The sequence below is a fragment of the Thunnus albacares genome, chromosome 23 (assembly GCF_914725855.1).
Source record: "Thunnus albacares chromosome 23, fThuAlb1.1, whole genome shotgun sequence".
NCBI lineage: Eukaryota > Metazoa > Chordata > Actinopteri > Scombriformes > Scombridae > Thunnus > Thunnus albacares.
The window spans coordinates 8,859,290-8,882,050 of NC_058128.1; the positions used below are offsets into that span (position 1 = coordinate 8,859,290).

General features: G+C 39.7%; 1 protein-coding gene and 1 long non-coding RNA gene across 2 annotated transcripts in view; one reads left to right on the forward strand and one right to left on the reverse strand.

The window, feature by feature from the left end:
- The window catches only part of lhfpl3 (LHFPL tetraspan subfamily member 3), a 44,519-nt gene that overhangs the window by 4,964 nt on the left and 16,794 nt on the right, over positions 1–22,761 (reverse strand). The window contains exon 2 of the mRNA XM_044344066.1: positions 1,153–1,383. Coding sequence (XP_044200001.1) covers positions 1,153–1,383 — 231 coding nt within the window. The remainder of the gene's footprint in view (positions 1–1,152; positions 1,384–22,761) is intronic.
- LOC122975561 lies at positions 1,327–20,829 on the forward strand. Its single transcript, XR_006400703.1, has 3 exons — positions 1,327–1,406; positions 14,920–15,096; positions 20,701–20,829. It is a non-coding gene; the product is annotated as an uncharacterized LOC122975561 (long non-coding RNA).

Below are 22,761 nucleotides of genomic sequence, written 5' to 3' on the forward strand. Positions count from 1 at the left end.
GTAGCATTTGCTTTGTTTTTTTTTTGTTTGTTTTTTTAACAGCCTGGATCTCATTTCAGGTTTAATTGCACCACGCTACTACTGCACCTTTATTGTTGTCTGGCAAACTGTCTCTTTTAAAGCTGCTGTTTGAATTATCATGAAATGGGTTTGGAAATGTAATACATTTATAAACTATTAGCTACTGTTATTGTTTCCATTGTGAAATGACATTAAATCTGGTGGTTATTGCTTGTTCAAGTCTTTACTTGGGACTTGAATGTCAAGACTACGGCTGAAACGATTAGTCGGTTAATTGATTAGTCAGGTGGTTCCCAACCTTACTGGCTTTTGACCCTTTAAAGCAATGCAATGTTTACTTGTAACTCTTCGTCACCGGCGGCATACATCTGAGGTGTGAGCAGTTCAACCACAGAGCAACTTTTCCACAGAATCAGCCAATCAAAAAATAGATGAAAGTAGCTGCAACGATCAGTCAATCGACAGTAAATTAATCCACAACTATTTTGTCAAACAAAAATGCCAAACAATTGATGGTTTTAGGTTCTTAAATGTCAGAATTTGGTGTCTTTCCTTGTCTTATGTTATGGCGTTATATCTGTGGACTGTTGGTTATGAATCATTTGTAGGTTCCAGCTTCTCCAATGTAAAGATTTGATTTCTATTATCTGAATCCCATTCGGGCTGCTCATTCTTCTCCTTTTCAAACATTTTAAAGTCAGTTAACACTTAACTGATTCATCTGAAATATGACGTATTAATTAATAGCGAATATAGTCATTGGTTGCAGCCCAAGTGAAGCCTTGAGACATAACTATGACCTCTGCTACAATATGTCAATACATGGACCAAAGTACGTGGGTGTTGTGGCTCGCAGTAGGCGTTCAGTTCATCCCCAGGGGTGCTGGAGGGGGTTGAGGTCAGGTTTCTGTGCAAATAAGTCAAGTTCTTCCACACCAAACTGGAACTTTATGGACTTCTCTTTGTTTTGGGGGCATTTTCATGTTGAAAACAGGAAAGGGTCTTGCTACAACTGTCTGAAATATTGTCTGCCGTTGCATTAAGATTTCCATTCACTGAAACTAAGCTATGTCGACAGAGATGCTGCTTGTGTCTTAGCCATTATGAACCATGAAGGTATCATCCTCTTACTGTCTCCCAGCAGCTCCTCAGACATCAGACTGTCCTGGCGGTTTCCCAGGACAAAGGCCAGGAAGGAGAGGATGAGAGCGTCCATGATGCCCATGATGGCCAGGATGTAGGCCCAGCGCACCGAGCAGGCCCCCAGCGTGTACTTGTCCGTCTGCTCACCACACATCCGTTTCACCTCGTCGCTGTCCCAGCCGTCCGGGTAGATCATGCAGCCCAGGATCAGACACGTACCTGGATCAGGAAGAGAGAAAAGGGTAAGTGTTTGCAGTGGGATTAACTGCCTATCAAGGGAGGACTTACTGTTGGGTTTGGGACACTGTGTGACACTTTTAGCTTGATGTATAGTTAATAAAACGCACATTTATAGAAGATTTATTTAAAAAACTATTATGTCAAGCAAGTGATAGATCGCAGAATGACAGAGACAGAAGAAGAAGACATAAGAGAGGAGAAGGAGAGCAGGTGAGGAAGGAGACGTCACAGCAACGCGTGGCGAGTCGTGCTGCTTCATTAGCCGACTGCTGCATGGCTGACAGTGACGGGTTGAGCTGTTAGAGAGCAGAGTCATCTAACTCACACACTCATACACACTCGATCAAGGCAATCAAATCATTTACAGGCCTGAGAGGTCTGTATTTATTTGTTGACCGTGCTGCCAAAAGTTTGTGTGTGTGTGTGTGTGTGTGTGCGTGCTTTTTTTAAATGTCTGTCTTTGTGACGGCCAAAAAGAGTTTTAGGTAATGAGAGTGAGGATAAATTTAGAAAGGGAGGAAACACCGGCTGTTTGAGGGTTAAGGTTTAGCGATAAGGTTTTTTTTTTAGACTTCAGGCAATCCTTTTAATCAAAACAAAGGAAGGAATGATTCATTTTCTTTACATTAAACCAAGAATATCTAACTTTTGATAGAAGTAACTCTCTTACAAATGAAAAATGGATTTCATAGCCAATAAGATGCATCATCGCTCAATTCAATACACTTTGTTTTGCTTTGGGTTTTTCTGCTTCAGTTGTATTTGGTGTGACGTTGGTTAATATTAGCTTATGTTACTGAGTCAGAGTCAGTCACTTTGCTGACTTTATGATTTGTCTCCACTAGTAGCAGTAGTTTATTACTCAGCAGCGTCCTGTAATTTGTTGCCACTGCTGTTCAGCAGAAGTTACAGGTCATACTTAAAGTCTCTTCAAATCCTTTAAGGTGCTTCTAGTCAGAAGCCAAAGTCGGCTAAATTCACTTGAAGGGAAAAACACTTACAAATTTTCCTCCCTAACATTTTTTTTCCACCATATCATCAGCATCAATCCAGTAATCCACTTATACTTCATAATGACAAATTACAAATCACGCTAAGCAGCCAAACATCCTTCAAACCCGAAAAACTTCACTTTAAATTCTCGTGTCCAAAGACACACAAAAAAAAAGTATCAGGATGACTTTTGGATAAATGTGCAAAATAATGCAATGAATATTTCCATGTGATGGAATGAAGCCATAAAAACATGTCTGGGCTTTGAATATTTCACTCAATGTAAACATTGAATAGCTTCAATGAAGAGTTACAACATGCTAAAGAAAGATTTTAACAACCTTAAAGCTACTTAAACTGTAAGTTAACGGATTAATATTGCATTATAGTTGTATTGTTGCCTTATGTCAGTATTTGCAATTGTGCATCTATATGATGAAGTCAGGTATTTGTGCATCAGATTATTTTATTGACATACCAACTCTTGAATGTATTCCAGAAGAAAAGAAAAAAAAGGCATCTTGATATTAAGCTATACAGATGTCCAACAAGTTAAAGTGCCTCCAGATCAACCACCACATCTGTTCAAAATCTCCCACAGGTGCTCAACTGGTCTGAGATCTGATGACTGTGACGGTCACATCATTTTCATATATATTAAATCGTTCAGTGAGCCCTCATGCTCCATATGGAAACATCGTTTTTATGTTTCTCTACTCATTTATTCAGATTTTTAATTGGTCACCCATATATACAGTATACTTCTATCATAACATCAGATATCCCTTAATGGAAGATTTAATTCATATTTCCAACCCCCAGTTATATTTAAGATAAGAGTTAAAGTTGTATTATTGCGTGTAGCTGTGATGGTCAGGATTAGGGGTTCAAGTATGCATTATGACAGTCAGGGTCCTCACAATTATAGAAGCATTAACATGTGTGTGTGTATCAGGTTAACACACTAAACGCCAGTTGCCAGCAGATTAAGCAGACGGATAATCTCCGGAAATGTCAGACACTCGAGTCTCCCTCCGTCCCCTTCCTCTTTCTCATCTTACACACTTGCTCTTTTTTTGCCGCCACATAATGAGAAAAGATGGAGAGAGTGGCACAGTTAGAGCAGTAGAGAGGTGGAGTCCTTTTATATAGAGTCTTTTATCGAGACAGAGACGACACGGGTGTCTGGGTGAGTCTGGACTCCCCGCTGAGCCCCCCCTTCCTCCCCTCCCTCGTGTTTGTTTTTCTGTAAGTCATGAGGTAAACTACAACGAGCCACCTCTCTCACAATTGTACCAATAACAGCAGCTACTGTAATAATAACCAGTATTGATGTAAAAGCCGTCTAATCCATATCCGACGCCTACATTTCCCAGTCGGCAGCAAGTCTATTGACTTTCCTGCAGCCTTCCTGAGTTTGCAGATCAATTTTCTGAGAAAAAAAACAAGTTAAAACAGCACTAGGTTGTTGTAAATACATTTCTTTATATTATTTTCTACTGGAAACAGCGTGCACCCTGCTACATGTTTTTTTTTTTTTTTGGCTTAGAGCTGACCTTATGTTGCAGGTGCAAAATGGAGAAAAAATGCTCTTTAGGCATAAAAATTACATTTTTAAATCAGTTTTTTTTTTACAGAGCTTGTATGTTTTATAAATTTCATCCCTGTAACAAACCTGCAGTAGACTCAGAATGTGACCATGACAACAAAAGTTTAGAGTATGAATTTGGTCCAAACACCAAAACAAAACTTGAGAGAAACAGACAGTCTGTGACATTTCCAAGAAAACATTTTGTGTTTCTCTATTGACAGTGAAAAGGACTATTTTTGGGGATGTTGGCACATTTCCGCTGCTTAGTTTGATTGTTTGGATTATATCACAGCAGCTATTCGTCCTGCGGTCCATGTGAAAATATACACAGTGATAATCTGGAGCTCTGACAAGTACTATATCAATCAATACTATTGTTATGACAAAGACTGAAAGGCAAATATTTTACTTTATACTTTATCTGAAGTCTCCAGAGGATAAATTCAGGTAAAAGTTTTCCCTCATTTTCTGAAACCTTGATGATGTTGCATTCAAATTTGTCCCAACGGCTTTACTGACCCAGAAATATGCCAAAAGAAGGCAATAGAGTGAATGTTATATTCTACATAAAAGCTTTTTACCAAAAAGAAAATATTCAGATGTAATTCCTTTGTAATCACCAACATTTTGACTATAGTAACTGTAATTTAATTACATTTAACTAGTTACTCTCCAAAACTGCTGCTAAATATCAGCATGTTAGCATAGTCATTGTGAACGTGTTAGTATGCTAACATTAACATTTAGCTCAAAGTAGCGCTGTGACTCAGTGCAGCCTCACAGAGCAGAATTGAATTTATTCTAGTTTTTAAGTAATATTAACTGCCCACCTTCGCTGTGTGAAGTAAAAAGTTATGCGTACCAATACTAAAAGTTAAATATTAATGCAAAATGTTCTTTGTCATTATGATATTTCTGATGAAAACAAGTAATTCATACAATAATCTGCTACAGCATCAAACCAGAAGAGACTTTTGATCTTTATTTCACAGCAAAGAACCAGATGAGCTGCTCTTTCTTTGTGCTGCTTGTAATTTCTTTAAATTACCACACTTGACCACACTGCGGGACAGAGATTAAGATTTAAATGCACCAACAATTGAGTCACTTGTGTTCAAATACGTCACTTGATTACAGGAAGTCCATTTCCTATTTTAGCCGTTATCTAATCTGTTTGTTTCACTCATGGTAATTGGTTGTCTGAGGGGTTTCCCAGCAGCTCTGCTTCTTCAACCTGATTGATAAACACATCATTTATATAGAGATCCAGTATTGGTTTTATGATCAAAGAATAATATGTTCCAAATTCAATGCTTAGTACGACTAGTGTCATGTTTTTTTGGGGATGTAACGCTCTAACAAATCTATAAACCCACAGATTTATACAAGCCTTGTATTATATAAATGGATCAGCTTAAAATGTGCCACCTAAGAATGTCACAATTATGTATTTCAGACTCTTCTAATTGGTTTTCATGTTCACAAAACACTTAACGTTTACCATGTCATCCATGTTATATTAGTGTGAATTTTCTGAAATTCATATTAGAGGATTTGGTACAGTGCACACAGCTCTCTCTTGAGTAAACAACCTTCTCCTTCAGGCTTTTCAGCTTTAACATTAACAGAACGAGTTGAACAGCACGTTGTCTCGACGGCAAATCTTAAATCTCCCACAGAGCTCGAGCAGAACAGAAATACAGCAGATCAAAGAAGCGCCGGGGTTGTCTTTCTGACTCTCATATGACTGCCTCAAGATGTCCATGTTTCTGTGCTGTGGTGGTCCAGAAGCTGCAGGGTTTGATGCCACAAAAAAGGGAGCATATATCTGCGCTAAAGCCACATGTGCTCTTTAAGAAATAGTCTGACATTTTGGGAAATATTTACCTTCTTGCTGAGAGTTAGATGAGAAGATTGATACCACTCTCTCATTTGAGAAGGGTATCAATCTTCTCATCTAACTCTCGGTGTGTTCCCTCCAAAATGTTGAACTGTTTCTTTAAAGTGCTCGCTCTTTGCGTGTGTCTAAAAGTACAAAAGAATTATATTTTTATAGAAAATGTCATGTAAATCCCTCGTCTTCTCACTGGCTGATCTGATCATATTCAATACCTAACCTCAAAGTTAAAATGATTGCTGCAAAAACACGTCTCTAAAAGCGGACTGAAATATGCAATCTAATCTTTTAGCCTCAGCAGATGTGTAATTTCTTTTTTTTTTTTTCAGTTGTTATCTGCAAAGATGAAAAAAATAAAGCTCAAACCAAAATTGTGTCTATCCCAAAAGTGCATCCAAATGTTTCTAAAGGAGGCTGAAGGCAATCTTTTTATCTTTGGCAGCATTGTTTTGTTTTTAGGCTTCAGTATAACATGCATTAACAACAGGGGTAAACCGACGGGGTCAGCATCTTCATCTCCTGATAAATAAATTCTCATCTCATCATCCCTGCAGCCATCCTCACCACAGAGGTGGAAAGCAGCAGCAGCCTGCCACACAATCCTCGTCGTAAATAATGAAAGATATTATGAAACCCCTCAGACGAAGAATCGTGTCAGTTCGCTTCGAGTCGTCAAATGTTATGAGTGATGTTTTCGAACCGCACAACCCTCAGAGCTCAGGGTAAGATTCATAAGCAGAAAAAAACATAAGCGATCTTGGTTTGTAACATTCAATGCTTCAAATGATTTAGGTCAACTGCAAAAAAAAAAAAAAAAAAAAAATCGAGAGCGCTGGCTGTTCAGAAATGTTTAAAAACGACGGCCTGGTGCGGCTCTTTAACTGGAGGCTTCTTTCAGCGTGGTAGTACTCTAACACGGCTGGAGGTGGGTAGTAATGAGATAAAGATCACAGTGGACTCAGCAGAGAGAGGAGGGAGGTCAATTACTAAGCTACACTACATCTCGCTCTCTCATCTCTCTCTGCTTGAAGACTTGGGATTTTCTCTCTTTGGCCGAGTCGGTGCTGAAGAGATGAAATATTCTCGATTCCTAGACAGTAATGTATTGATTAGATTTTTATATTTATGACTGTTTTTTGTTGATAATTTCTACTATATTTTTCCTGCTGAAAACTGAAGGAAAATCTGAATCGGAGGATTAGAAGAGAAGAGTGTGAGTGTTGAAACTATTACTTCGTGATACCACATTATTTATGATTTATCTTTTAAAAAGTAACTTAATAGTCTGGAAAGCAGAGTTCAACTGCCCTCTAAAGTTTAAAGTTTCTCCTCCAGGCAAGTTTTAAGACACATAAAAAAGAATACAATTTGCATCTGATATGATTTTCCCACAAAAAAAATATATTAACCTGTTAAAATCCATAAAATCTACTCCTGAATATACAAATATTGTTCATTACAAAAGTTTAACTGCTGGATGCAAGATTTCTCCGACTTCACTTGTGCACTGGAGGCTTCAAGTTTCCACATCACACTTGCATAAGTTGTATAATGGACCACAGTTGGCTCCAAACTAGTTGTGATGTCACAAATCATGCTTGTAGGTACTTGCTTTAAAAAACATCCTTCTAGTCTCAAACTGCACATACTGTACATCATTCTGCACCGTGAAGCTCAAACATCCAACTCTAGGAAGAAGAAAACACGTTTTTGATTAGAGAGAGACTTAAAATATGCTCTGTTGCACCTTTAACCCCCCCCCCCCCCCCCCCCCCCCCCCCCCCCCCCAACAGTGATGTCACGGTGTACCGACACACCCTGGAGTACACTTCTACATCACTGCAGTGAGATGAGAAGGAGCAGCAAAAACAAGGTTTTCAGGGAAAGTTAATTTACTCTTTAAGTCATTTGTCACATAAAAATATCAAACATCTGCTGGTTTCAGTTTCTCAAATATGAGGATGAGCTGATTTTTACAGAAAAAATATCATTGTAAATGTAACATTTTTGGGTTTTGGACTGCTGGTCGCACAAAACAAGCAACGTGCAGTCGTTTTCATGGCTTTTCAGAGAATATTTCTGTACATTCAAATTGGCCTATAATACCCTGTGTCAGTGGTAGGCAAATAGTGGCTCGTGGGCCAAATCTGGCCTTCCAGCAGTGATATTTATCTCTGTGATAAAAGCTGAAAATTTGACTTTCATAATTAACATCAAAACTTGTGGATAATTGTACATAAATCTACTGTAGAAGACAAAATGAACACAAGGCTCATGTAAATCCCAGTGAACATGACCCTGTTACTTCTACTACTGCCTCCACACCAGGAGAGACATTAAAACCGTAGCTGCACAGTGCGAGCTGCTGAAATTATGTCCAATAAACCTACCAGAAATTAAAATTTAATGAGTGAATTCAAACACTGTTTTAATTCCACAACTTTAGTCTATTCGGCCATGACAGGTTTGTTTTTCACAAAGACAAACAGGTGATACTGCAGACTAAAACAAGACAACAACAACAGTACTTTCAATCAACCGTAAATGTTTCTCTGGTCTTGAAGTGCAACACAGGAAATATATTCATGCATGAGTCATTTTTCGCCAAATGAGTATTAAAATTAAGCTGTAACTCAGAGCTCACACCGGTGTCTCAGTGTTTATTCTTAAATTAATGGAACGAAATGAACAAAACACATAGACCTTGATTTTCACTGCGCTGGTTATCAGAAACTGGCCCATAGTCAAACCTAATTACTGACCCCTGCCCTATGCTGTCATTTATTAATACACAATCTGATTATTTACTATAATACTCTGACAGAAATTGTCTCTTCACATGGAGGTCAGCAGACAGAGTCTCTCAAACATCCTCTTGATTTTTAATGCCCTTGATTGCCCTTTTTTTTTTCTTACAAACACACTTCCTTTCTCCTTGAAGGCTTCCCAGCTGACAGCTGTTGGCAGCGGCCCCTGGGGACAATCAGAGGAGGAGGTGTCATAATCTAGACCTCTATGTCCAATCACCACATGCTATTACAAGCGTACACACACACACACACATCAAGCCTCTCATTATGGTGTGTTTCACAGGCACAGCTGTAGCTGTCTACTTTGTGTGATTCATGTTGCTTTAAATGTCACGGTTATTGAGGGTGCGTGTGTGTGTGTGTGCAGGTGTGTATGTTGTTTTTTGTGTGTGTGTTTGATGATGGGTTAGAGATACAGAGAGTGAATCAGAAGGCTCATACTGTATGCACTGTGCATCAGCATCAAGGTGGACCGTGGCAAATGATATTAATGGGAGTTAATTGGGGCAGAAACTGGCAGATGCAAGAAGGTATGAGGACAAAATACCTCCTCCCCTCTCGCTCTGTCTCTCCACCCCCCTGCCCTGATCCCTTCTGCTTCACAGAGGACTCAGTGAGCATCTGTGTGTGTGTGTGTGTGTGTGTATGCGTTGCCTGTGAGCTGAAAGATAAGGCAGGGGAATGGGAGCATGACTTGCAACATGAATCCTGCTGCATACCCACATACTCATTAACACCTCTTGTATTAGGTCCACTGATTCACATGGTTTGTCTGTGCTATCGACCGCTGGCGCAGAAGATTAATGGGCTGCTCTGAAGTCACTGCGCTTCCAGGCTTCATGTTGCACAGCGTTACATGTTGCATGATGCACTGGACTAAAAAAATATGGAGAAGCTTGTATGAACAACAGGTGGAAAAGCCTGTATATGTTAACAGGATTATAGTTTATGATCTGATACCACAGATAAGTGGGGCTTTGCGCACAGCTCATATTGCTGAGCATGATAACATGAACCTAAAAACGAACGTCAATAGTCATAAAATAAAAACAGTAAAAGTTTGAGTTAGTGACTGCAAACTCAGCCTATAAAAATCTATACGATCACAGATTTTTTTTTTATTAACATTGGCAGGAGCAGCACGCTTCGCTCAGCAGTTCATTCAACAAGCCAAGAGAATAAAGTATATCAGTTCTCACGCTAATTAATGACGGTGCCCATGTGTGTAAAAAGGTTTGAATATAGAGAAAACATAGTGGGAAAAATTACAGGAAAACATCATCAGTTCATCTCTGTATCAGAAAACATGATGTAAAACACTCTGGAGTCAATCAACAAGGAAGTTTAGACAGAGAGAAAAAAACTATAATTATATTAAATCAAAAATTAATATTTAGCACCTCCTTTAATTATCACTTTTGTTAGTGATGTAGCTGTTGTGTTGTGTTTTTTGTTCAATGAAAGTGATAAATAAATAAATAAAAAGTTTAAAACTATATATAAAAAATAAAGAAATATTTTGCTAAACATTTATTTTATGGGTCCCCTAGTTTCCTAATAATTTCCTAAAAAGGAACTGATGTGTTGCTGTACTATCTTAGAAAGATTCCTGAAAAAGACTGTAATTATAGGAAAACTGGAGATAGCGTTCACTTGGTACACTTTAAGTTATGTAATTCCACTTAATTGGTAGCATAAATAGTACACAAAAAGTCAGCTGAGCATGCAAAAATGGAACAATGTGTCTTTCTGTGTGGCTATAAATTACAGGCACACAGTCAACAAATACAGACATTGAAATTCCCCAAAATAAATGAATATTGATGTGTTTTTGAATGAATTTTATTTCTTAACATGAAGCTCTAGATGTTGTTTTGAAAATGTATCTACACTGCTAGGAATAAAACTTCTTTATTCTCTTAATTTATGCAGAAAAGTAGTAAAATTATTGTAAAGCAAGAGTAAAACTACTGCAATAAGCCTATAAAATATCCACCAAATGTAGAAATTCCCCAAATTCCCCAAAACATTACACAGGACATGACCTCAGTGTCCTCACAATCCATATACACACAACTAGCAGTGGATCTTCAATGAAAAAACATCAATGTTTCATTCATATCTGGCCATGTTGTAAACATACAAATCGATCAACAAAACCAACTATCATAGCAAGCGTCATAGAGATACATGACACAGAAGATAAGTAACAGCTCATAAACAACCCAGAATCCCTGCAGCTATTGAAACAAATATAGAAAAACATTATAATCAAGAAACAAAATATAACTGAACCCTCAATTTAGCAACAAGCTAAACACCGTTTCTATTGTAATGCTCAGTGGGAGCTGTCCACACACTGTGGTGCTGAAATCTCAACCAGGAGATGTGGTAACAGCTGTTTCCAGCAGTTTTCAGCCACTCTGCACCGCACTGCACGGCCACATCAATTTCCAGTGATTTAGATACCGCATGGGGTCACTTTGGACCGCTCTGTATGCACGCCAGCACACAGGCTACAACAAAAAAAAACAATTCACATGCTCCCTTTTGTTTCCTCTTAACCTGCTACAAAAACCGACACCATGTTGCTGTTGTCACAGTGGATGATAAGGAGGAAGAAGGGGAAGGTGAAGAAGATAAAGCAAAGACTAAAGATGAAGAGACAAGACTGAGGAGGAGGAGGAGGGAAAGAATAATGACAACAGGACGGGAAATGAGAGGAGTGCTTTATCTATGCAGCTCAGGCTTAAAATAACATTAGTGTCTGCATGGCGTTTGCTTGTCAGGATGGAAGAAGAGACAGACAGTCACACAGACAGGTAGAGACAGATTAGGATGTGTAATATGGTGAGCAAAACAACGAGGAATGAGATTATGAGAATCATTAAGACAGAATCTGAAAGTCGGATATTAATATTGTAAGATTTGAGTCTATGCGCGTGTCATTCATGTGTCATTTTCAGGTGTGGATTGAAAAGGCAGAGCTGGGAGGGAGTGAGGAGTGGTGGGATACGGCAGGAACAAGGGTTACAAGATTTGAATCCCAATGCACCTCATTTGAGACACGAAGGGAATGAAAGTGGCTGTTTAAAAATGCAGCGCCAGACAGAGACAGAGAAACCACACTTCAAAGACATAAAGCAGACAGACTTCAGTCGAGTCAGGGCAAAAAACCGTCCAATCCTCTCTTTATTTTACTCTCTCGGACGACCTCGGCCATTAGGCTGTCCTCATTCAATTTAATGAAAAAAGGAAAATAAATTTTTACTCTGTGTCGAAGACAAGGTAGTTTGTGGATTGTCCCCTAAGAAGTGTGCCGTAAAATTGATTGAGGATGAAATTTACAATCTAATCATCTCTGAGCGTAGGGAGGCTCAAGCAGTTCAGGTCTGTGTTGAGTTCAGGCCAAACTGAGTTATTATATTATTAGTGCTTTGTCATTTATTAAAGGAAAAACAACTGACCTTGGTTCAAGGTTATACACACCTGTATTCAAACTTAATCTAACAGTCAAAACTCAGTAGCTAAGTTACTGTTGCTGCACCTGTGAAGCTTTTCATTCTCGCACAGCACATAATGCAGTTTGCTACATGAGGAAGATTTACCACTTGAAATTCAGAGTAACAAGGCATTGTTAATTTCAAACAGAGACAGACAAAAAGCAGGCTTCACATTTCCAGTCGAGGACTTGTTTTCCAACTGAAATGTCGTCATTGGCAGATTTCTATCAGTTGTAACTAGGTAGCTAATTAAGGTAACATCAGCTCCTTAAACATGCAGTGTGTAGGATTTAGTGGCATCCAGCAGTGAGATTGAAGACCGACCAAATGAATACACCTCCCCCTCCCTTTCCAAGCATATAGGAGAACCTACAGTGGCTGCAATACTTGCAAAAAACGTGAAAGGCCCTCTCTAGAGCCCGTGTTTGGTTTGTCTGTTCTGGGCTACTGTAGAAACATGGTGGTGCAACATGATAGGCTCTGTGGAAGAGGCTCATTCTTCAACTATTTTTATTTCCAGGTGATTATACACTAATTAAAACACACTCATGAATATTATATTCCATTTCTGCCAAGTCTGTTCCGCTAGATGCCACTAAATTCTACACACTGCACCTTTAAGTTGATTGAAAACTCTGTCTCAGGCTGACTTTTTAATGTTTGTAGCTGACTCATTTCAAAATGAAAACTCTAAGGGTCTTAACTTGATGGCTAATCATCTCTCATGCAGACTGAGGCTGAGAGTCAGCATCTTCACCAGTTCATGATCCTTGTAGACGACATAAATATACCCAAAAATACTCCAGAAATCAAGAAACAACATTGTTTTTGTCTTGCAGTATAGAGCTAGTTACTAATATAGTAAGTATGATAATAAATAATGTAACATAAGCCTGATTGGATGTTTAATTTATACACTTTGACAAGTGAACAGATCAGATATATGCTTTATTGTTTCTGTTTTCAAACAATATGTCTCACTTTTAGCATTACAAGACAAAAGGCTTATAGATTCAGGACAAATCAGTGTGTTTAATGAATGTAACATCTCATATAACAGGCTTGGCTGAAGTTGCTGCTAATGTTCGCCTAAACTCTCCTACAGGTTGTAGAATTTAAGATCAGCTGCCACACGGCAAGTAAATAGTGGATGTATTATTGTGAACAGGAGCTTATTTTTAAGTATTATCCCCATGAAGTATGAAAAGCTATGATTGGACAAATTGGGGAGTTTAGCGAGTGGTATTATTCCTATGAAGAAAATGTAAATAACGTAGATTAATGCAATCAAAATGTCTCTCTCCCCTAAATCTGATGGTCTCCAAGTGTGTGAGCAACTTAGGATTATTTTAAGATACTTCCAGAGGCCCTTTTTAAAGCCCCTCAGCAAGGCATCACCGCAGAAACAAAGCCTTCCTCTTTTAGTCATAATCTGCATAAAAGTTATTATGATAATCCTCCTGGGTGGAGGTATTGTTTTCCTCTTTCAGATCCTTCCTGTGATGCAGGAGCCCCCCTGCTGATTTACTGCACACAGGAGAGGATCTCAGAAGTTGCATCCAAATAGCGATGCAGCAGCCTCGGATTTTGTTGCTCATCTTGTTTGAAGCGAGTCCTAGTTGGAACAGCCTCCCCGTGAGTTTCCAAACAACCTCTAATCAAAGCTTCTTCTGATTTCTTCGGAGCACAAAACATGTTTGGGAGTGAGAGGTCGCTCTCCACAATAAGGATCCAGTCGGCAGTTGGATGAGGTGGATGCTGCATCGCCATGGTGACGGGTTGCCTGCTGTCGCTGCTCCAACTGAAATGTGTTTTTTTTGTATGGATGAGTACTAGTGTCAGGGCTACACCGACACCTCAGAGCTGTGGTGTGAATGTGACACAAAAACCCTCTCTTGTTTTCTCCCTCCACCTTCTCCCTTTTTCATTTCTTCTGATAACTAAAGCCCCGCCATATGACCCAACCCTCTGGAGGAGACATGTTGCTCATATGAGTGCACAGGTCCATAATTTGAAGCAGCTTTTATTCCATGCAAGTACAGGAGGACACCTTTTTCCCCCACAAACCTATCATAGGAGGCGATTTGGAACAGGTGTTACCCATTAATTAACAGCTCCCACCAGTGAACCTGAGGAGGTAAATCTGCCAAACAGGATCCAAGCTGCATCCCAGACAGAAGAAAAACAAGCGTTAAGCCTTGTATGCTCACTGACAGTAAAGCTAAAATCCCCCTACAGCAAAGCAGGATAAACTCAATATTGTCATGGCTCAGTAGCAGCTACGCAAGGTGAAAGGCGAAGAATAAAACAACAGGAATACATTCAATTTTCTCCAGTTGGAGTGCGAGAAAAAAAAAAAAGCCCAGATGGTCAGATTTTATTTACTGCACTCAATCCAATAAATGTTTTATTCCTAATGAGCCCAGGTATGTTACATGTTTGATCAATCGTTGCTTCATCCAAGTGCTCTCTGCTTCCTCAGATGTGGTGACAGCGTTCTTGAAGTGGCAGACAACTTTGGCAGTTCTTCTGAATCTTTAACGGTTGTCCTTATTTTCTCTCCAAAACCGTCTGCCTTTGATGTCGGGCCGAGGGGATTGCTCCACTCCGTTTCAGTAACTTCTAATGTGTCTCTGATCTGTGGTGATGGCAGAGAGTACATGTTCTCTTTTTTCTTTCAAGCTTTCCCCCCCTATTCTCTATCTCTCTCTCTTTCTGCAGCACTGAGCACTAATGACTGATGATGTGAGGGGAGGTAAAAAAAAAAAAAAAAAAAACCCAGAGCGCTGTCTCACAGAGGGAAAATCCACCTGGCATGAATAGACAAATGCAAGCTGATAAGAATGAAGCAACGAAGGCATATAAACCTCTTAACCCCCCCCCCCCAACGTCCTAAAGGTGAGTCACTCAGTAAACTCATGCTGTGCAGGCAAACATTGATAAAAGTCTGATGGAAATCCAAAAGTCTTCCCAGATGCTAAATATGTCAGGCTGGGGAAATGTATATAAAATGATGTATCATTTGATAAAAATGTGCAGCCATAAAAAAGAATATATATATATAATACTGTTAGACTGTGTAGAACAAGATGTTTCTTGAAGCCAAAAAAATCTAAATTTAAATGGTTCCTGCTCTTGAACATTTTTCAATATACTCTGATCTTCTTCTGAAAGGGAGCTTTTTGGAATTAACTACCAAAATATCTAAATTAGTTTTCGTGATACTGAACCAAATTTACAGAGGCACAAGCATGGTAAAAATGTAAGACCTCTTCCTGCTTGTTTGTTTGTTAACTGTTCTGCTTTGGTCACAGTGACGTTTGTATCTTACATGGTTAATGAGGCTTTGTGCTTTCAAACAAAGAACATTATGTCACGGTTGAGTGGGAATTCAACCAGATGTCACCTCAAGTACAGTAAAAAACTCCCCTCCAGGCTTGTGTTTGGGCCATTTTTGGGAAATATGCCTTTTCGCTTTCTTGCTGAGAGTTAGATGAGAAGATTTATACCAAGTTACAGCTGTTAGCTGGCAGTTAGCTTAGCTTAGCATAAAGACTGAAGGAGGAGGGGAAACAGCTAACCTGGCTTTGTCCAAATCTAATCCGTAAAAAAAACAGTGTGTAAAAACAACAAATTTTTGCTTTACAATGGATTATGTGTTGTAATTCTTCTTAGCCAGGAACAGTGATGTCCTGGAGTGTTGTCGTCAACTTGAGGTTGCCAGGAAACATGTTAATTAATGAATTTCAGAGGTGCTTGTAGGCAGATTTGACCTGTTTCCAGTCTTTATGCTAAGCTAAATTAACCGTCTCCTGGCTGTAGCTTCATATTGAACGGACAGCTATGAGATTGGTACTGATCTTCTCATCTAACTCTCGACAAGAAAACAATTATGCTTATTTCCCAAAAGGCTGAACTACTCCTTTAGGAGTCTATGAAGAAATAAAAGGGGAAAACTGGATATTGAGATGTTATCTGTGGAAAAGACAAGAACTAAAGCTTTGCAAAAAGCTAAAGAAACTGTGTGAACAAGTTTTCATCTAGTGCACCCGCTCCAGGAATGCTCTCTTGACCTGCAGTTGTGACCTAAAGGAAGCAGTTGACGTTCAGGGGCAACCAAATCAGGGGCCGAATCCAAGCACGTTGCCATGGAGACGCCCTGAACTGCATCAGGGGTGCATCAATTTCCAGAGTATATCCCCCTCCTTCTGCAGCTCCTGAAGGACCCCACTGATCCCGGGCAGCTCGCCTTGGCGATCTCGCGGAGAGGAGAGGAGAGGAAAGGAGAGTGATAGGATGCTGCCAGCAGCACGGAGAGCCGTTTCCATGGCAACCAGCAAGCTCGGAAGAGAGGAAGAGCATTAATGGGTGGCTGAGGTGGCTGCGAACATCACTGAAACAACACACGTCCCCTCGCTCTTTCTTCCTCTGACGGTTTCTACACACACACACACACACACATACACTCAGCCCATGTTCTCTGATCCGTGACCTTCGAAAAATGGTGACTGTAAACAAACACGCTGCAGAGCACAAGCAACTGTTAACCTGCGCACACACACACACACACACACACACACACATACACCTGAGAAAACACTTCACTCCAGATCCAAAAGAGCCTCCTCTGAGTGCAGCGAGGAGTATTGTTCCTCTGCTGTTTCCCCGGTGTAATCATAAGTAAGTCCGCTGGGATGCAAACACTCCCACAGCTCACAGTTCTTAACTCCCCCTGCTAAGTTTATCAAACAACAACCCTCTTTGCGCCGCTACACAAGCTCTGGAGTCTTTTGATGTCCTCTCAAGCTCAGACTTCATTTGTATTCTACTTATGCCCCCAGTTTTCACTAAGCTTTCTTTGATTCCATACCCCCGCCAACATGTTTTCCATGTTAACATTGTTAGTCGTGTTTTCCACACAGCGTGGTGCACCTCCTCATTTGCAGTTCAATATAATCGTCGATGGATGATCAGTGTAATTAGGCGTCTACCTCGGAGGGAAACCAGCAGGAGTAGACGCCGCGTGACTTTGTAAGCGGATTCGTAAACAATTCAAAATGGATTTTGGTTGAGTTTGTCCCGTTCAGGCTTTGTATGTTGGAGGTAATTTCAGTGTGGGAGCAGGTAAATGTTGGAGAAAACATTAGGTAGACAAATATTACTCAATAATAGCATTTTCCTTCACTCATTTCAGTGCAGCACATAAGTCTTCTGAGGCCACAGACAGTCCAGAAGAGTAATATATTCTCGATGACATGTCTGTATGATTGCTAAAAGGTTGCAGCCCGGCCCTCGTCAAACATCTTCCTTGTCTGATATGAAGTTATTGATTGATGAGAGGATGGATTTGTGAAAATGAAATGTCTGCTGAGAAGGCTATTTGTGCGGAAGTAGATCTAATGGATGCAAGTTTTGTTTTGGCTCTGGGATGAAATGCGGTTGCACTTTAGCCCTGCAAAGATGACCAGAACAAGGGATTTGTCAGCCATAAATTGGATACTGGGGAGACAGCGAGGAGAGAAGTAGTATATAGAGATCGACCACTGGGCTGAGAGAGTGGGCTAGATCCATGCAAAGTGCAAAGTTTCATCCATCAACTATGCTTGAAAAAGCATAGCAGAGAGGTGTTGTAGAGTGATATCTGCTGAAAGGGGAAAGTAGCATCCTTAAAGTTATGTCTTCTTCTCTACTGTCATCAAAAATGAGAGTTTACAGCTGTTTCTCAGACTTTGAAATTGGGCTGTGTGGTGCAACCTTCACCGAAGTCTCTGTGACATAAATCAAGGGACATCAGAGCATCATTCACCCTCAAACAATGACAGCCAAGTGTCATAACAGGCCTGTCTGAGAGCCTGATATATGAGAAAGACCCGGGCCTGTGCGTCAGTCTCTTCGACACCGGCGGACACCAGCATCACTCATTAACTCAAACACTCACACATTGAAATGAGCATCACTCAAATGCACGCGCACAGACACGCAGGCATATCCAAGGTGGATGGTTTCAAACGGGTCACTATGTCCTTGTCCCGCTGCCTCACTCAGGAAGGGGAGAATAAATCAACCCGGCTGTCTTCTCCATCCCGGCCCAGTGATCAAGAAGATAAACCCCCGATGGGAAATCTATAAAGCCTGCCCCTCCTCTGGGCTCACAGACACGTGGAAGCTAGCGGCAGAGGAAGAGACGTGTTGATAATATTTAGAGCGTGGTGTAGAGGACACAACGGCAGCTACAAAGTATAATGGATCCCACAGTAACTTGATGTAGCTGCTGTCTGTTGGTCAGTCATTTGTTTGCAGAAAAAGAAAGAAGGCAGCTCTGGTGTCAAGTGTGGGGGAGAATAATAATTTATTTTTTTTACCTTTAGTGGTTTTATGGTTCTTCTTACTTATTTAATAAACAAAGCAAAGTAAAATATATGAGAGAAAAAAGACATTTAGCACACTCTGAGAACAACCCTGTCTCCTAGAAATTATGTTCATATACAACTAAAATTGCAAAAGAAGTTTTGCTAGAAATGTAATGCTGGAAGAATTACATTGTCTCTCAACATAATGAGAAAATGTTGTTTATGTATTTGAGAAATTGCAAAAATGTTGATACTGAACATATGAGTGAAATGTTCAGAGACAACGTACCTAGGTCTTTTTTTTTCCCCACCAAAATATCTGGTCTTGGAGCACAATATCCACTGGTAGAGATTACAGCAATATTAAACTTTTTTATGGTTATGTTTAGGCAGTGGCAACACTCAGTTAAAGATCCCCTCCATGCATGTATTAAACCTGCAGTGCAGAACTTTTGTCTCCCCCTACTGGCAGTGAGAGTAAATAGTAGTCACCTGGATGTAACTCCAGTACTATGAGTACATACGTGAGCCGGTCACCATGGCTACTGTTACAGCTGTAACATAGTGGATAAATTGTTTTGAGTGTAACAAGCCCTGCGAAATGACTTGTTTCACTATAAGAATTTGATCCATTTGATCCGATAACATTTGGAAAGTCTAGAAGAGCCACATGATTAAATTATTTTATTCCTCAGGTTAGTGGATGGCTAAAGTTAGCCAGCAAGTCTCTTCAACGCTGGCAAACCAATCATTACTGGTTGACATTAAATTCATCATTAGCAGTGCAGGAATATTGTAACAGACACCAGATTAAAAACTCTGGTATATTGTGAAATACAGAGAGCTTTATCTGGCAGTGATAGGCTTAATCAGCATTATGTGAACTCGTTTGGTGAGGGCTTGAATGTCACGGAAGTTCATTTATATGTAAAAGTCTTGTACTCCAGCTCCACAACTCCACCCCAAGACACACAAAAATACTCTGCTTGGAACAATAATGTCTGTCTGATATGTTTTTTTCCAAGTGTAATTATCATCTTCTCGCTCATTAAAAATTCCAGAATCTATAAATATGCAAATATATTTCATTTCAGAAGTTTAACTGTTGGACACAAGTTGTCTCCTATTTCACTGTAAAGTTCATTCTCAGTAACTTAATAGGCTAGAAAGCGGAGTTCAGCTGCCCTCTAAGGTTTAAGATACTCTCCAAGCAAGTTTTAAGACAAATTTGTGTCTAATATGAGTTTCCCCACAAAAAAAATTACATGTACTCCTGAATATACAAATATTTTTCATTGCAAAAGTTTAATTGCGACATGCAAGATTTCTCCAACTTCGTTTAGTGTTTGTGCACTGGAGGCTTCAAGTTTCCACATCACACTTGTGTAAGTTGAATATTGGATCAGGATTGGCTCCAAAGTAGTTGTGATGTCACAAATCCTGCTTGTAAGACCTCCCCTTCTAACTGGATTTTCAATCAGTACAGATAAACTTTCCACTTTCAGCAGATTAATGTAAAAACAGTTTTCTACTGTCAAACTCTGCACAGTGAAGCTCAAACATCCAACTGTAGGAACAAGAAGAAAAACAGATTTTTGAGTGGAGGGAGACTTAAAGGTTAGAGAAAGATGGTGGTTTTGGTTAAATACAGAAAAACGTCTGAGATAACTTGAAGCATAACATGTTTATGAACATTTTCAACATTTCAATTAACTGACAGTCTTTCACTAACCTTAACCAAAGTGCTTTTGGTGCCAAAATATATAAATGTCGCCTTTCATTCAGTCAAAAAAAATATGTCAACACAGAAATGTCTGTCTCTGTGCTCGGCAGAGCTCAGCAGTGTCTGTAAGCTAATAAGAAGAGACATTTCTGAGACATATTTCTGTGTGAAAGCTTTTTTGACTTTTGATTAAACAAAAAAAAAAAAAGTGTCCTGTGAACATAATCCAGACAGTGATTATGTTTGCCACAGACTTTGTTTTCTCAATAGCTAAAAGTGTTTTTTATCATAAGTAAACTTGTAATTCAAGTTGTGTTTTTGCGATCTTTGATGCATGCAAAGCGTTAATTGTTTCTTTACTTCACTTCCAATAAATCACTTGTTATTCCAACACTATCTAAACTTTTTCTTTGGACTTTCTGTTTTCAGATGGTGACAGACTACAAGCTTCCATCTTGGAAATACCATCCACGGGAGCTTCAAGCTTCAAGAATTTTTCCTGCCAACATGGAAATAGCTGAGAACAGCCCACAGACATGCTGGTGAATTCAAACGAAGTCAAATATGAGCATGTTTTTCGACAGAAATATGAATAATTTGAAAGAAATATATATTCATGCAGTATGTGTGCATAAGCATCCCTTGTTTAATGGATTACCTGATGAATCCCAGGATGTCAAACACACATGAGATGACAGCTGTTCAGTCAAATCGATTTTACAGCATTGAGACAAAATTTGTATTTTTACTTAAAAAAATTAACTTTGCATGTTCAAACATACGTCTCAGTGAATGCGGGTACACATCCAAGTTGTTGTTGCGAAGAAGCAACATGGCAACGTCTCCCTAAAATCCCAAATGCACAGTTTTTTAATGAATATGTAAGGATTATAGAATAGAGCTTTATTGGCCAAGCATGTGAACACATACAAGGAAAATACACTTAATACCTTTTTATTTAATTCCTTCAAAGTCTTCACTACAGATATTATATGAATCTGGACAGACATGGATGTAAACTTCAACTTAACTGGTTGGTGGAGGCGTACAACCTCTAGGCGGTATTTCTAGTTTGACATACATGTTTAATTGGTATATAACAAGAGATAACTGAACAATTAACACAGGGACACAGGATTAGAAGTGAGAAAATGTATTTTTCATTTCACGGGGTCTTTAAAAGCCCTCTAGTGTTTCATACATGGTCCAACAGTATACTAGGTTTTGACCTAGTCTTGTTTTGTAAAACATCGTACCCTCTCATCGCCCCCGAGGCAGGGATTAATTGTGTGAAGTAACTCGTTCTCTTTGCCCTCAGGTCCTAATTAAGCGGAGTCCAACTTTCTTCATCTTGTAATTATGAAGCCGGGGAGAGAGGAGCTCGCTCAGGACCGAGTGTAAATACAAACAGATTGAGGAGGAGGGAGAACGGCGAGAGCTGGAGAGAGGTTCGGTTAAGACCCGGAGATGTTGTTATTCGGGTGTTTTTGCGGCAGTCGTGCAAGATTGTGTTCATTATTGCTACTGTATGTAATTACAAAAAAAGTCACAGAGTTTCATTTGCATTCTCGAGCCACAGAGAGTTTGAACAGTTACTGCTGCTATCTTTGGTTTAAATGAGGATATTTACTTTGTAAGACTGATACGTGACTGGATTTCTGAAAAACTGCACCACAAGAGACACACCGTGAGGCCTTCAATCATGTCTCTGAGAATAATGATTTATTCACAAACAAGCAGTTGTGTTTGCATGTATAATTCATACTGAAATGACTCGAGCGGCCATCGCAGAGAGACAATGAGAACAACAGCGACGTTTAATCTGCAAGGTCGTTCGACTTGGCTGTGATGTCCAAAATATCTCATCTGTGAATTGTGAGTTCAGATTGAAAGGCCCGAGGGATCAAGAAGCAACAAACTCATTCGACAGTCGATCTGGCGTACTGTTGGTTCGGGGTCTTGTTTCTTGCATTTGTCCTGTCACATCCCATCAAAGCAAGGCGAGCCTCAGAGCTAAGTCTTGTTTTCAGCTCATGACAGGAAACTTTTAGAGAAGTCCCCGGTTGTTTGAGGTTATAATGAGTTGTTGGTCAACATTGAGAAGGTATTGACCGGGTATGTAGGTCTCTAAGCTCACAGGGGATGAGCAGCGGAGGTCAGGGCAGTAGGGCAAGGCTGCAATCAGCCTTTCCCCTTCCGCCTTTCCTCCACCCTCCTGGTTACACTAATTACATTACTCCTGGGGAGACAGGATAATCAAATCTTAATGAGGCGTGGAAGACTTGAGTGCTGTGCTTAACATGACGCTTCTACCATCAGAGGCGCTGAACCTTTGTTGATCTCCAGAAGTCTCTGTTGACTTGTAGGATTTCTACCCGGTGCAACTGAATAAAAATCATCCGATACTCATTTCACACCAAATACTATCATGAGAAATCTCTAATAGTCCATCCTGCTAAAATAACCTGATCAAACTCTGCTCTTCTGATT